Source organism: Asterias rubens, chromosome 16, assembly GCF_902459465.1.
Source record: "Asterias rubens chromosome 16, eAstRub1.3, whole genome shotgun sequence".
NCBI classification, from domain to species: Eukaryota; Metazoa; Echinodermata; class Asteroidea; order Forcipulatida; family Asteriidae; genus Asterias; species Asterias rubens.
The window spans coordinates 3,990,602-4,007,072 of record NC_047077.1 but is presented as its reverse complement, the minus strand read 5'-3'; the positions used below and the strand labels follow the sequence as shown (position 1 = coordinate 4,007,072).

Sequence of the window (16,471 nt, the reverse complement as noted above, 5' to 3'; positions counted from 1 at the left end):
CTCGGTAAATTGACAGGGAGGTCAGTTTACTAGGCATCCCTCATTGTACTGAAAAGTTGCGGTACTTAAACCCCCAAAACAGTCCAATGGGAACATGACTTAAGACTTCCCAAAACTGTCTTTAGTTCCCTAAAAGTATGCAGCCACATCAACCAAGCTAGCTTGTATGGCCCTCTACTCCTGGCTGAATGCTCTGTGCTTTCCAACATGTGCACACAATTTCCACATGTCATTTTATTCAGACAAAGTTTGATATCATTGAAAGCATTGCAGACAGAATTAATTGGAAAGATAATTTTCACTTGCACATTGTGCTGAGCAAGCTTTCAGATCAAACATTAGTTTTTTTAATGTTTGTTTTTACTAGTACTAAAGATCTAAATCTGAGAAGACGAGTTGTTTGCATATTAAATTTGAATTGATTCAAACTGCTTAAAGGCACTGGACACCTTTGGTACATATGCATTAAATAACAAATCTGTAAAAATTTGTGCGCAATTGGTCATCGAAGTTGCAAGAGAACAATTAAAGAAAAAAACACCTTGTTGCACAAAGTTGTGCGCTTTCAGATGAATAATAAAAGGCTTCAGGCCTGAAGTCGTTAAGTATTTGAATGAGAAACAATTTGATATGCTAAAAATTATTTTGAGTGGTTACCAATTATGTCCAGTGCCTTAAATGGATGAAAGATGTATTGATTGATTTGATGATTTTGCTTATTAGGTTGGTCAGTTAGCGAAAGTAGAAGATGATACAATAGCTCATGTGTTATCCTGGCATATGGTATCTGATATGGATTGTCTGATAACAAAGACTAATGCAGCAGCTATGAGGGTACATAAAGCAACCAACGGCAGACAACAGCTTCTACCTATTGATTCTATCTATAAGAAGAATCAAGAATGGAACAGGTATTCAATTCAATTCAATTTAATTCAATTCAATTCAATTAACATTTATTTAGATACTGCCCTCACTCGATATAACACATCATTGGTGCTTCATAACATAGACCGTTTTGAATAACCCCTTTGTTGCTATGAAAGTTGCCATCTTGTAAGGCAAATTGTATGTACATCAATGAAGCACGCAAAATGCAGTAGTTAACAAACAGTAGTTATAATTATTAACAAGTCATATTTAATATGGTCTATTAACAGTGACTGTTACAAACGGTAGCCAACATTATTAACAAGTCATATTAAATACGGTCTATTAACAGTGACATTTATAAACAGAAGTTAACACTATTAACAAGTCCGAAGATTTGACTGGTATTTGGTGAAGCCTTGGCTTTTGTACCCTAACCTATTGACAGACTCACACTGAAAAAGACGTACAAAGACAAGAGACCACAAGGACAGAGAAACAATGGTCGGTGGTACAACAATATACCAAAAACAAGTCATCATTGAATTGCCTTATACTATTAAAAAGTCCTTGTTTCACAAGTCAATAAAAAAAAGCCACAATCTGATTAATGTAAGATCACAGAGTAAATCTATTACTTTGAAACAATTTTATTCTGTACATCATTTGTGACCCTTGTGTGCTTTTCTTGATGAGCCCATCACCAAACTGACCTAAATAATTCTAAGTATGTTTGAACTTTGTAATGGAGTTAGATGTTGCGCTTTTGAAATTCAAAGTTTGTTTATCTTCAAGAAGTTCAACTTCGGCCAGCTTCCAGAGGTATGAAAATATTTAAAAACTTTCAAATGAATAGAAGAATTGCTGTTTATTTTGTGCAGGCCGCTGCCTCACTTACGCTACCTCAAGAACTACAGACCTACAGGGAATCCAGTGTTTGCGAGAGCCCTGCTCAGGTTTCCTTTGCATGAAGAGGAATGCAAACTAGGTTAGTATTCAAATACAATGTGATGACCAAATGTCAACCTTAGAGCTCCTCCCTACAGCTCCTTCAGCAGTGGATATTGCCTTCTCGATTATTGTTTACTCAAATTTTAACTTTTTTCTAGTCGATGAAACACGATATCGATACCAAGGAAGAATTTTCTTATCATATTTGACACATGTGATTTGGAAATCAAGCATCTGAAAGCACACAACTTCGTGTGATAAGAGTGTTTTTTCTTCCATTATTACTTTGCAACTTTGGCGACCAATCGATTTCAAATTTTCACAGGTTTATTATTTTGTGTGCATATGTTGAGATACACCAAGTGAGGATACTGGTTTTTGACAATTATCGATAGTGCCCAGTGCCTTTAAGCAAGACACTTAACCATGATGCTTCGTCCTTCGGATGGGGTTTGCCCCAGTGTTCCTGGCTGGATTGGCAGCATATTGCGGCATGGCACCTTGTAAACCATTACATTGTGCTATGTAAAATGAGTAGGACTCGTATATCAACTGTAGTCCCACATATCTTGCAGGGAAATGCTACAAGTTTTAAAAGTGCCTTGAGCCTCACTGAGTGATGGATGTGCGAGCAATTTTTAAATAGCAGGCGTATCCACTACTCTTAAAGGAAGCCTTAAAAGAAGCAACAGTTGTTATGATTAATATTATTAATAAAGTTAATTTCCTTTGTTGCTTTTTTTATTTTGTTATCAGTCTTTGGGATGCTTCTAGCCGATACCATCATCTTTGATACCTTGGAAGATGCCACAGCGTACAGACAAGAGCTTGTTAAAGTCACATACTGCCCTCCTCTTCTTACACGAGATGGTAACCGTATTCGCAGCAACGGCAAATTTGGAGGCTCTCAAAATCAGTTCCTATCCTTGGAGAAATTAAAAGGCGCTGTATTTGGAGCTCCAATTCCAGAATCATGCAGACGGCTTGCTAAACTTAAAGGTAACTTAAAGCTCCTTTTGCTCAAGGCTGATTAATCAATCTGAACATTTATATTGCGCCATATTCCAATGATCATTGCTCATTGCGCTGCACAGTTACCTCTTGTAAACAGGTGAGATTTGAGTGATAACTTAAATATCTGTATTGAAGGTGATTGTTTGATGTTATTAGGAACACTGTTTCAAATCCTGAGGGCCGTAATAGAAAAGGCGCGGTCACCCCAACTGAGTTTGCTTCTGGGAATGAAAAATTCAGATTTGTCCGAACTGGAGTCACAAGAATAATCACATAGGTTGAATATGAGCATTATTTAATACCTCCATACAGTTTGCCGGATCATTCACATAGGTTGAATATGAGCATTATTTAATACATGTACCTCCATACAGTTTGCCGGATCATTCACATAGGTTGAATATGAGCATTATTTAATACCTCCATACAGTTTGCCGGATCATTCACATAGGTTGAATATGAGCATTATTTAATACCTCCATACAGTTTACCGGATCATTCACATAAAGCGAGCTAGAGGCCGTGGTAAAGTTACACTGTTCCCTATCGAGAAACAGCATGTGCTCGATGCCACGAACTCTTCCCAGCTCGAAAACGTCTAGTGGACCACTACAAGTCACACCACCCGAAAGTGACTGTTCTGGGAGAATGCGGGAAATGCGGACGAAGATACAAAAAGTTCCAAACACTCGCCTGTCATGCAGGTAAATGCCAGGGAAAAACCCAAACCCCAACCCCACTCCCGTTCCCTTGTGAGATCTGCGGCCAATCCTTCAGATCGAAGATTGGGCTGGGCCAACACAAGCGCCATCAACATCCCAATCATAGAAATGAAGAACGGCCGTGTAAAAGGGCCGCCGATGTAACCAGAAAGAGGCAAACAAGAGCAACGACAACCAAATCGGCACAGGCGAGGGTTCAAGTCTGGACCGAGGAGGAAGTCTATCGCCTCGGGGAATTGGAGAAGCAGTTTGCGGGCGAAAAATACATCAACAAATGCATAGCTGAATACCTGCCGGGGAAGACTTACAAGCAGATCAGTGACAAGCGTCGCGGTTTGAAACGGACAAACCAACAGGTGCCTATACCGCCCAAAACAAGGGCAGCGGTCCCAGTGCCGACACCGACGTCAGCACTAAACACAAAGGCATACCTGGAATTCGTAGGTCTAAACCCGGAGACTCAGTTGGGCAAATGCATTGCCAAAGAAGCTCGATCTAGCGAGCCTTCACATTGGCAAGAGATCGAAGCGGAAAGTACACGGCTACTCAACGTCAAGACCTCAAAGAAACCGCTATCGGGAAGGGCGAAAAACAAAAAGCGGATGGTTGATGTACGAGAAGGAGCAAACACCGGCAAATCCAACCCCAAACGAGCAGGAAAGAAAAGTGAGTACAAACGGGTTCAGAGCCTCTACAAGTTTAAGAAGAAGATACTTGTAGCGGAAATCTTGGATAATAAAGTCCGCGAGAAGTGCAAACTTGATCCGAAGGAAGTCGAAGACTTCTATAGGGAAAAACTGGAGGAAACTCCTGAGATTGCAGGGCTCGAGGACTGGAGTGGCATTAAGATTTCCATAGGTGCTGAAGAACCATCCGTACTCACCGAACCAGTAACAGTTCTCGAAATAGTGAAAAGTCTCCATTCCATGGACTCATCAAGTGCCCCAGGTCCAGACGGTATCACCGTCAAAGACTTGAGGTCGATGAACATGGAGACACTGTCAAACATGCTTTCAGCATGGATGCTGTGTGGAAAAGTCCCCGAGAGCATAAAAGGCGCAAGATCAGTCTTGCTCCCGAAGTGCTCAGAAGGACTAGACCAAATTGGAAACTGGAGACCTATCACTATCGGCTCAGTCATAATGAGACTGTTCACTAAGATCTTGACTGCTCGAATAACCAAGATAGTTAGTTTAAGTCCAAGGAAGCGGGGGTTCGTGGCAGCTCCGGGATGCGCCCAAAACTTGTTTTTGATCGACACCCTGGTTAAAACTGATAAGAAACGCCGCATGCCTATATCAATGGCATTCCTCGATCTGTCTAAGGCGTTTGATACGGTGAACCACCGTCACATATACAGCGAACTGGAGAAGGCTGGGATGGACTCGCATGTCATCGACCTGATCAAGTCGCTGTATGACGGAAGTTTCACTGAATTCAAAGTAGGGGACAGCAAGACCGGTCCCCTTTACTTCAAGAAGGGAGTCAAACAGGGAGACCTGCTCTTCCCATTGCTATTCAACATAGCAATTGACCCACTGTTGAGGCGCTTGGAAGAAGAAGAAGAAGGGTTCTCCATCGAGATCGATGGGGAGAGATGTTCTATCTCTGCCCTGGCTTTCGCAGATGACATTGCGATAGTTGGAAAGTCAAGCCTGGACTTACAACGATTACTCGACATTGCCGACGAATTCTGCCAGAAAACGGGGCTCCGCATGAATGTGGGAAAGTGCGCGGCTTTCCACATCCAGCCCTGGGGGAAATCGTTCACGGTAACGGGAGGGGCTTCTTGGAGCATTGGCGGCCTGCCAATCCCCTGGATCACACCCGATGAGACTACTAAATATCTGGGACTACGTATAGGACCGTGGAGAGTCGTCAAAATGGAAGATCTGGGGGAGAGGTTAAATGTTTGGATTGAGCGGATAGGAAAAGCTCCGCTTAAACCAGTCCAGAGAGTTGACTTGGTCCGTAACCATGTCACCCCGAGATTGCAGTTCCAACTGTCAATGACGCAAACAAGCGGTAATAGTTTGCGGTCTCTTGACAATACAATCCGGGGGGCAGTGAAGGAATGGTTGAAGCTCCCTCCATGTACGACTAATGGACTGATCTACTCAGTTGTCGGCAATGGCGGCCTGGGCATGGTCAGATTTGAGAAGGTAATCCCTACCTTGAGAGCCAAAGCCATTATGTCGTCGACCAATAGCAAGGACCCCACAATAGCCCGTATAGGAAAAGTGGGAGTGGCACATTTGCGAAACGCTGAAGACCTGCGCGAGCTGGCTAGACCTAAGGAGTGTTGGAGGATCAAAGAACACACCGAATGGGCGGCCAAAGCGTGCCAGGGAATTGGTGCAGACGCCTGGAAGGATGATGCTCACGGAAACAGGTGGATAACTACCTCTATACTACGGGGACACCAGTACTGTGCAGCCCTACAGATGCGCACGAACACATACCCAGTACGAGAGGCGATATTGAGGGGTCGAGAGGGAGACAATACCTGCCGGGGGTGCGACGCACCCACGGAATCTCTTTCCCACGTCTCCGGCCAATGCCCTAAAGTGCAAGGGGCTCGAATTGTGAGACACAACAAGATCTGCGACATGCTCGTTGATCAAGTAGTGGCTCACAAGACGCATAAATGGCAAGTGAGACGTGAGGTTACCTGCAAGGACCAGTCGGGAATCATATTGCTACAACGCATGGAAAGCGGTAACTGCTTCCCTTTTTTCACAGTATTTTCTATCAACCATCATTGGGTTGAGTTCCATATCTTTAATGCAAAATTGGCACAGTATAATGCTGGATAACCATGGAGTTCCATGCTTCTTCTCATTGAACCCAAGTCTCAACACTCATGGGGAGACAGGGGCCGATTTCACTAACGTCTATGTTTGCGATCATCACTAACACACTTGCGATGAGATCGCAAACCTCAAATCCATCGCAATTGCGATGTCGCTAATTCTGCGTTTCACTAAAGTCATCGCAATTGCGATGACGTTAAAAGGGGAATAAAGTTTTTGTACGAGGCTAATAGTAGTGACCTTTGACATCCCTCAACAAAATCGTCGGTCGTCGCTCGAAATGAAATGGCATTGTGCAGTTTATATGTAAGTCGTTGTCATGTTGGTGCCTACGAACTATTGTGGACGATGTTTAGGCATTCATTTACAAAGGGTTAAAGCATTTATAGGCCTATGGCCTCTATTATAATTTTAGATTTTAATAAACAGTTTTCGTAAATCTGTTATGGTGGGGTTGATGAAAATTCTGACATATCTGTCTAATAATATAGCTTCACACTGTCAATTTGCCAATACATTACACATTTTTTCTAAAAATGATGGTTAAAATAATCAAACCCATATAGTATCTCTTTTTTACCGATATTAAGGGGCTCTTTGCTGCAGTTGCGTCGCTGATAGTTGTCATCGGCAATCTGAGTCCACCAGGTAAAAGACCGCAAGACTAAAATAATGTAGCGCCACTCATTTTACTCTAAATCACGGGCAATTTATACGTCAAAACGTACACCGCTATAACTATAAGCACATAATGGCGCGATGTATCATAAGTTTGCGATGAACTTTTACTTTGCGAACACTAACATGTCATCGCAAGATTGTCATCGCTAAATAAAACTTTGCGACGAGTATATTCATCGTTAAGTTTTAGTGAAATCGTCTGCTAAAAATCCATCGCTAAGTTGCGATGGATTTTAGATTTAGCGATCGATTTCGGCGTTTGCGATGACCAAAACGCGTTAGTGAAATTGACCCCTGGTCTTTTTCTTCAGCTGCGCCACGCATCTGGAACTCTCTACCACTTAAACTCAGAACTTGTCTTTGTACCACAACTTTCAAATCTCTTCTCAAAACTTATCTTATGTCACAGGTTTTCAAGGACTAATTTTTGTTGGGTCTGTTTTTCTTTGTTTTGTTTTTGTTTTGTTTTGTTTGTTGTTGGTTTTACTGCGCCTTGAACACCCAGCAGGGTGGATACGTGCGTATTACAAGTCTTATTATTATTATTATTATTATGATGTGACTGAAACGGTCGATGCTGTGGAAAATAGAACCAAATACTTGTTGTGCTACAAAGGAAGACTACATAAACAACCAATGTCAATGCGTGTAAGGCAGTACTCATGTACACAACCAATGTCAATGCGTGTAAGGCAGTACTCATGTAAACAACCAATTCATTCATTCATTCATTCATAATTGGTTTATTATTTTAAAAACAAATTCCCATGGCGACCGGAGGTCGAATTACAGGAAAATATACAGAGATTAAAAAATAAGAAAAAACACACTATTTCACATTATTTAAGAAATAATTGATTAAGGAGAGACAAATATTTACAATGTATAAAATAAATTGTTCTGAAAGTTGCGGGGAAAAAAAACCTGGATAAAAAAATATTGCTGGCACAGTCAAAGGGCGCATAAAAAGCTGCATTCTATTGCAATTCAGTTGTTAAAAAGGCGTGTGAGGTGAGGGAGAGGGCTCTTTCTATAGCGCTCTGTTCGGCATTTAAACTGACCCAGAAGTCCGGAGTTCCTAAGTTGGTACCCACTATCATACCTCTTTGGCAAGAGGCGCTTTAGGACTGATGAAGGGAGAGTTTTGGCAAAAGATTGGCACAAGTGGTTACGACGGCATACCAGTGTTTCAATACTGCACAATTGTAGAGCGTCTGAGTAGCGCACGTAGTCATTGCCAAGAATAATTCTGCATGCGCGCTTTTGCACCCTTTCCAGATCATTGCACTGCTTACTTGACAAAGCACCTAACCAGGCGGGTGCAGCGTACTCCAAAATTGGCCGCACAAAGGAGGTATATATAGCAACAAGATCAGATATGCTTAGGTAATGATACTTCAATTTACGAAGCATGAAAAGGCGGGAATTTGCACGCTTGATCATTGAGCCTACATGCGTGTCCCATCTTAAGTCGGCTTGAATAAAAACACCTAAAAGCTTAATAACTGCACATTGTGTTATAGTTTTGTCATTTAGAGTCAATGAGAGGGGAACTGGTTGGTTCCGCGAGAAACAAATGTCCATGGTGAAACACTTTTTCACGTTGAGTTGCATTTTGTTGTCCGACGACCAAACATCCAGATCAGTTATTGCAGATGGGAGGTTGGATCCAACACTGGCATCACGGGTTTCAATGACAGTCATGTCATCAACATATTTGAAGTGTTTTATACTTGTATTGTTCTCTTTGAAACCGGCGTCATTGATAACTGCCAGGAAGATAATGGCACCGAGCTTAGTGCCTTGTGGAACACCTGCATTAGTAGGGGTCCATTCCGAAAAGCAATCGAGGTATCTCACGCACTGTTCACGATTAGAGATGAAATCACCGATCCATGCGGCTAAATGTGGTGGAACTCCCAACTTGAGGAGCTTGGAAACTGCAATTGTGTGGTCGATGTGATCAAAAGCCAATGTCAATGCGTGTAAGGCACTACTCATGTAAACAACCAATGTCACTGCGTGTAAGGCAGTACTCATGTACATGTACCAATGTCAATGCGTGTAAGGCAGTACTCATGTAAACAACCAATGTCAATGCGTGTAAGGCAGTACTCATGTAAACAACCAATGTCAATGCGTGTAAGGCAGTACTCATGTACATGTACCAATGTCAATGCGTGTAAGGCAGTACTCATGTAAACAACCAATGTCAATGCGTGTAAGGCAGTACTCATGTAAACAACCAATGTCAATGCGTGTAAGGCAGTACTCATGTACATGTACCAATGTCAATGCGTGTAAGGCAGTACTCATGTACATGTACCAATGTCAATGCGTGTAAGGCAGTACTCATGTAAACAACCAATGTCAATGCGTGTAAGGCAGTACTCATGTAAACAACCAATGTCAATGCGTGTAAGGCAGTACTCATGTACATGTACCAATGTCAATGCGTGTAAGGCAGTACTCATGTAAACAACCAATGTCAATGCGTGTAAGGCAGTACTCATGTAAACAACCAATGTCAATGCGTGTAAGGCAGTACTCATGTACATGTACCAATGTCAATGCGTGTAAGGCAGTACTCATGTACATGTACCAATGTCAATGCGTGTAAGGCAGTACTCATGTAAACAACCAATGTCAATGCGTGTAAGGCAGTACTCATGTAAACAACCAATGTCAATGCGTGTAAGGCAGTACTCATGTACACAACCAATGTCAATGCGTGTAAGGCAGTACTCATGTACATGTACCAATGTCAATGCGTGTAAGGCAGTACTCATGTAAACAACCAATGTCAATGCGTGTAAGGCAGTACTCATGTACACAACCAATGTCAATGCGTGTAAGGCAGTACTCATGTAAACAACCAATCCAATTATTCCCCATGTACACACAGACAGACCCAATGGCACACAGATATATGTGTGTTTTTTACAAGCAGGCGTGTGATTTGTCAGGACTTTTCGCTGATTTCCCTGCGCCTTAAAATTTTCTTGAAAAGAGACAACTTTGCCAACAGAGAAGAAATGACGTCTAAGAAAGCCTAACATGCCATTTATTATTGATTGTATGATTATTAGAGTTGGCTGAGAGTCTAGAACAGGCAATGCAGAAGAGAATAGAAGCTGCACGTGAACTACAAGCACAAAAAGAAGAGCAGAACTCTGCGTCGATGAGGAATAAACGACGAGAGTGTCAAGAAGCTAAGGAACAGTTAGCACTCATTGAGAAGAAACTTGGTAGGATAACAATTTAAGATTGAGTGGGCTTTCTCTAGAAAATGAGTGCCCACAAATCTAGTCATAAACAATTGATTGACAAACTTTGTACTGAAAATGAGCAGAATTGTTATTAATTAGATGGAAATCAGGGATAAAGAATATTACATTTTGGTTTGACCCATAAACACCCATGTGTGTTTGTATACAAATATTGAGTGGCTTTAATTCGTGGAATGAATTGCAAGGTAAAATTTGGACTGTTCCATTTCACAAGGCAAAGCTGAGTGAAATGGAACAGTCCAAATTTTACCGAGCGATAATATTCCTTTCATTCCACGAATTAAAGCCACTCAATATTTGATTTATCTAACTGACATTATAGATCCTTGTCATTTGATGTATTTTAAAAGTATAACATTATGAAAAATCACACAAATTACTGACAACCAAAAATCATAGTGCCGCGTAGCGACAAAAATGCACAAATAGGATTACAACCTTTTGCACAGGTGCTCCTTTGTTTTAGCAGAGGGACATGTTTTTGAGAGGGACATGTTGCCTTGGATTGAGCTTTCGTCTATGAAAAGCATTTGAATTTGTTTGTTATAAAATGCATATGGTTTGAACAGGCATGCAACTCTTCCGCGTTTCCGCAAATTTTATTTATTTTGTTAGCCTAGTGTATGCATGGCAACAACAATGTACAACTACAATAATGTAAAATAAGCCTAGTACATGCTAACAATGCAACTAAGAGCATAATAAACCTCAACATTTTCTAGGGTACCATTGTGGGTATCATGTCCCGTGGCGGTTTCGGCTGCCTCGCTTCGCACTTGCGTTGTGCCTTCGAAAATGTTCCTCTTTTTTTTCAACGGGCATTTGCATGCCTGTTTGAAAGATGTTTTAAAAGTAGATTATAATGATCCACTCAAATATGCCTCGAAATTGCATTGTTTTCCTTTTACTTTACGAAATAACACAGTCTGCCATTTTGTGGACTCAACCACAAATTGGTGTGCCCTGTTAGTTCATTACGTTAAAGGAAAACGTGTCCCTTTAAATGTAAATGAAGAACCAACTGTTTCAAAACTGCTCATTGACCTAAAGGCCCTACCTATAGACCTTTATCATCAGTGCAGCCATCTTGAATTTCTCCCATTGATATGAATGTAACCAAACCAAGGCTGGTTCCTAATTGCACAATGACTGTTCGCATTCATATTTGTTATTCGATACAAGGAACATGACCAAGATGGAGGCAGCATGATAGAGGTCTATATAGTCTGAAATAGAATTGTTTTTCACTTGTTTGTTGTTTTGCTTTTGTCTTAAGGTGTGGCCCAGTCAGGTCAGACAGTTGAGTCCCAGGAAAACTCTAGTCATGTTCCACTGCATGGTAAGAGAGGCCGTTCCATGTCCAGATCACCAGCAATGCCAATGGAGGACTTATCATCCCCGGGGACCCCAAGGACAAGACGCACTCCAAACCACTCTGCCTCTCCTGCTAAGAGACGCAGATGAAGCAACATTCGTATGTCTCACTTTTGCAATAGGAATATGAGACTTGTATTAAGTACTGCATCTTAAGCCATGTTAAGCTGTGTTCCCATTGGATATGTTCTTCCCTGCCACATGGAAAGTTACTGTGACTGGCGTTAGTGTAAATCTACTGTGGGTTCCAACCTGGACTTATATTCCAAGACGTTTGCATAGCATTTTACAGTGTGGCCATGGTTGGTTTACAACGTGGAGCTGTTGCCAGTGGACTTATAGCGGCCCTGTTAAGTTACTGTTGCTGACCTCTTTCAGCTTGTTAGTTTTACGGTCGCGGTAAGTTGACAGGAAGGTCAGTTTACTATGCATCCCCATTGGATTTAATTTTGTCATTCCACAGAAAAGTTGCGATACTCTAACCAAAAAAAGTCCCACAGGAACACTACTATAGCCTAAGTACCTCCATTACAAAGGGTACATTGTTGTATATACTCAAGACCTGGGATCTGTTTCTAACCAGAACTTCAAATCCAGTTGCGTTTTAAAACTCCGTTAGGATCTGGTAATGGTGTCTGATGACTTTACATGGAGTACAAAACTTAGGCCGTGTCCCAAACGGTGACTTCAGCTACAGCTACGGCTTGATCAGTGTGTCTGCCAGTGTTGTAGAGTAGGCAGACGCGAGCGATCTAACCGTAGCTGTAGGCGAAGTCGCTGTTTGAAGTGTGCAAGACTGTGGGGTTTTGGGGGAGAGAGGAAAATTAAGACTGACATCTTTTGCCACAAGGGAGTTTTCAATTAAGTACTGTATCTCTTATTAACTGTTCCTTATAGTGTTCCTAGAATTTCTTAAAATTCTTATGTTGTTGTACTTGCACAGAAAGTTGTATTCATCAATTTGTTACTATTTGCTAGTTGTAGGTTTGCACAAACAATCTAAAATAATCCAATATCCTCTCCATATATATCCTATTAAGTTATACTTATTCTTGTTGTTCATAGTCTCATTTTTATTTAGTTTATTGTGTTATATTTTTATTTAATGTGTATTTAATTTTAATGTTTCCTTTACTTGATACAAACCTATTTCTCCTGTGTCCATGTCAATACGATTTTGTTCCCTTTTAGAGGCACGTGTTTCACCCCTAATTTTAGTTTGATTGTGAAATAAACCTCCTACATGTACATTTTGGACAAGCTTGCTTTAATAGGTGCACATTTTACAGTTTGATATGACCAATCAGTAAATTGTTACAATATTTCATCATAGATTCAGATTCCCAAGAATCCAGTCTGTCTATCAGTCAACAGGTCAAGTGAAATATTGATGTGGATAATTTGCTGCCCAATAACATATTATACAAATAATGAATGTGCAATGGTGCGAATATTTTGGTTGGAACAAAAAATGCATGGTGAATGGAACGAAAAATGCATATTGGATGACGTAGCGTACAATGGTATGTTTATTTACTGTTAATTAAGGGACAATTCTCCAATTAATGGCAATGATCTGCTTAGATGTTTGAATAATAGTTGTAGAATCCCATCAAGAAGGAATGTAGATTTGAATTCCTAGTAAGATATTGTAGTTGCGTAAGTTTGCTGAACACCGTGTTGTTTGTAAGGACAAATTAGTTTATTGGGTTTCATGTTTGTATTTTGTATATTTTTAATCATAACATTGTTGTGATGTAACTTTTTGGCAAACATTGATAATCAAAGCAATATCTCTATATGAAAATTATGATTCATTTACAAGAATACCTGTCGGTGAGATTTCTGTATCAGCAGCCAGTGTTTGTAATCAATCAGATAATAAATCATCTCTCTATCTAAATAGTTTACATTTCAGCCTCTTAAACTGATGATAAGGACTGCTTTATGTTAGCTTCTCTGGTTATAACCCTACTCTTTGTCATTATTTGATACAGCTTTGAATAAAGTTACATTTTTTATTAATTTCGCCAACTATCTCATGATCTGAATCAGCTTTATTTGTGGTATTTTTAGCAAGAATTAATCGCAAAATGAATAACTAAAAACCTTTTACTAGTTAACATTGTTCTTTTTGGCATACAGCACTATAAATCATTAAAAAAAATTCAAACCAGGGTCACTCACATAGGTTGTATTCCAGTGGAACTTTTAATATAATATTCTGGGAGATTATAAACAAAAATTGAGTCCCTTTAAAAAATCAGAAGTGCCACTTCTAGATACCACGACTAGATACCTAAATAAGACTCCCAATGAGGAACAAGAACAAAACATGTTTCAAAGTGTGGACATCTTAGAATTTAAAATGGCCGCCTTTTTATTAATATTTTTCTATAAATTTGGTATTGATTCTAAAATACTGTTGTTGTTGAAGCTATACAAGCTATAGCATTAATACAATTAATATACATTATAAGACCCAATTAAGCAATCATATTTTACTCCGGCCATTTTGAATTGTCGCCTATTAAATGCATTTTTTAACAGAACAGAACATAAAGCCTTTGAAATGTGAGCATAACCTTTTGAGTTACAATATCTGATCTACAGGTGCGCATGTAAGACCCAAGTATTGGGCGGCAAATCTGCAAAGAGCGAGCAAGCTTTTACGGCATGGCCCCGGGCCCGCGTAAGGGCCCGGGACAATTTTGCATTCTAGATGCTCTGTGGTGCAATCTTAGGCCAATAGAGACCCAATGGCAAACGAAACAGTAGAATAAGCCTTCACATTTTGAGCAGTAGAATTTGGGCCTTTTCGGATTTTGGAAATACTTTGACTTTTATTAAAAGATGGGTATGGATTGTTTGCAATGTTTGTACGCAAGGTTTGCGGGAAAATAAAACGATTTTCAGAAATGTCTCAGTTGAATGTGGCGTCAAATGGAACAGAGTTAATAACCTTGGGTTCGGAGTTACCTGAGTAAAACATTACCAATATCGTTTGAACTCGCCATAGAGGTTGCAGAACGGCACCGCGTCACCGTAAAGTAAACTATAGTGAAGAGAACTAAGTAAGACACACGAGTTAACAAAACTGGGGAACATTGTGTTCCTCCACCCCCCCCCCCCTTCCAGGATTGACAACAATGACAGGACACGAGGTTTGGGATGCGAAACATGAGTTTTATAATAAAGGTGGGCAAGAGACACGGAGAACATTTGATATTGTGTCCCCCACCCTTCAAAAATGAGGTGCAGTGGGGGTGGAGGACACGTCCCTTCCACTCTTTCAAGGGAGAGGTGCAAATCTGTCAACGATGGAGCATGCATGTAAAAAGCCTTTACGGCGTAGGGTGCGGGCCCGATTAAGGGCGCGGGAAAAGTTTGCATTTCAGATGCTCTGTGATGCAATCTAGGGCCAAATTTTTGTCCCTCAGGGAGGCAAGTATGACACATCTTTTTGAAGGGTGAGGGACCTACACAGTGCAAAACTTGGGCTTCATGACTAAGGTGGTCATTGTTCAGCGGGTGCGAATGCTCGACCCCCCTATGTTCTGACACCCCTATGTTCTGACACCCCTATGTTCTGACACCCCTATGTTCCGACACCCCTATGTTCAGACATGTTCCAACATCCCTTTGTTCCGACACCCCTATGTTCCGACATCCCTACATTTCGACTATGCAACCTATTTTCTGACTCCCTTATGTTCCGACATCCCTTTGTTCCGACACCCCTATGTTCCGACATCCCTTTGTTCCGTCACCCCTATGTTTGAACACCCCTGTTTTCCGACACCCCTGTTCTTACATCCCAATGTTCCGACACCTTTTATGTTCCGACTACTCAACCCAGATATGTTCCGACACGTTCCGACATCCCTTTGTTCCGACACCCCTATTTTCCGACATCCCTATATTCCAACTACGCAACCAATGTTCGGACACCCCTATGTGTCCAACACACTTATGTTCCGACACCCCTGTTCTAATAACCCAAACACCCCTTTGTTCTAACACCCCTATGTCCAAAAATTTAGTGTTGGCCATTTTTCACTAATAAACGTACCGGTAACCTATATCCTCCTCTTACCAGTTTTCACGGTATTATGCATTTGTCTTTGAATTTGGAAAAAAATCATGATGCCACATATCAACCGATGCCCTAATTATCTTCATTTGTTAATATGAAGTATGCAAATATATATTAAACTTGATGGACATTGAAATGTTCACACCACACACCGATCTTCGATGACTTCAACTGGCCCCATTTGTTTTGAGTTTTTCCTGTTTTCACAGCAAACGAGAAAGTATGGTTTCCCGGTGAAGCCATACATGGAAGAAACATGTGTTCTTTGAGACTCTGTGTATGACTCTATAGCCAGCAGCTGTCTTCATTTTGTTCAAAATATTTTTTTTTTCAATTTCAAAAATTACCATGGTAACTTGCACAAAAAAAAAAAATGTGAATAACTACTGGCTTTCAAATCTGATTTTTGTTTGTTCTTTTTTTCTTTTCTTTCTTAATATTTATAATAAAGCGTATAAACAAACAGTGAAAATTGAATCAACGAGCTGATGTTTAAATTTTAATTTTAAAGACAGTGGAAACTATTGGTAATTGTCAAAGACCAGTCTTCTCACTTGGTGTATCTCAACATATGCATAAAATAACAAACCTGTGAACATTTGAGCTCAATCGGTCATCAAAGTTTGGAGATAATAATTAAAGAAAAAACACCCTTGTCAT

At 40.6% G+C, this 16,471-nt stretch overlaps 1 protein-coding gene across 1 annotated transcript in view; it reads left to right on the top strand.

Moving 5' to 3' along the window:
• LOC117300627 (structural maintenance of chromosomes flexible hinge domain-containing protein 1-like) overlaps nucleotides 1–13,752 on the top strand; it is an 89,476-nt gene extending 75,724 nt beyond the window's left edge. Inside the window, exons 38-42 of the mRNA XM_033784308.1 lie at nucleotides 724–911; nucleotides 1,752–1,858; nucleotides 2,578–2,820; nucleotides 10,141–10,299; nucleotides 11,618–13,752. Of these exons, the coding sequence (XP_033640199.1) occupies nucleotides 724–911; nucleotides 1,752–1,858; nucleotides 2,578–2,820; nucleotides 10,141–10,299; nucleotides 11,618–11,805 (885 nt within the window). The 3' untranslated portion in view covers nucleotides 11,806–13,752. The remainder of the gene's footprint in view (nucleotides 1–723; nucleotides 912–1,751; nucleotides 1,859–2,577; nucleotides 2,821–10,140; nucleotides 10,300–11,617) is intronic.
• The last annotated feature ends 2,719 nt before the right edge of the window (nucleotides 13,753–16,471 follow it).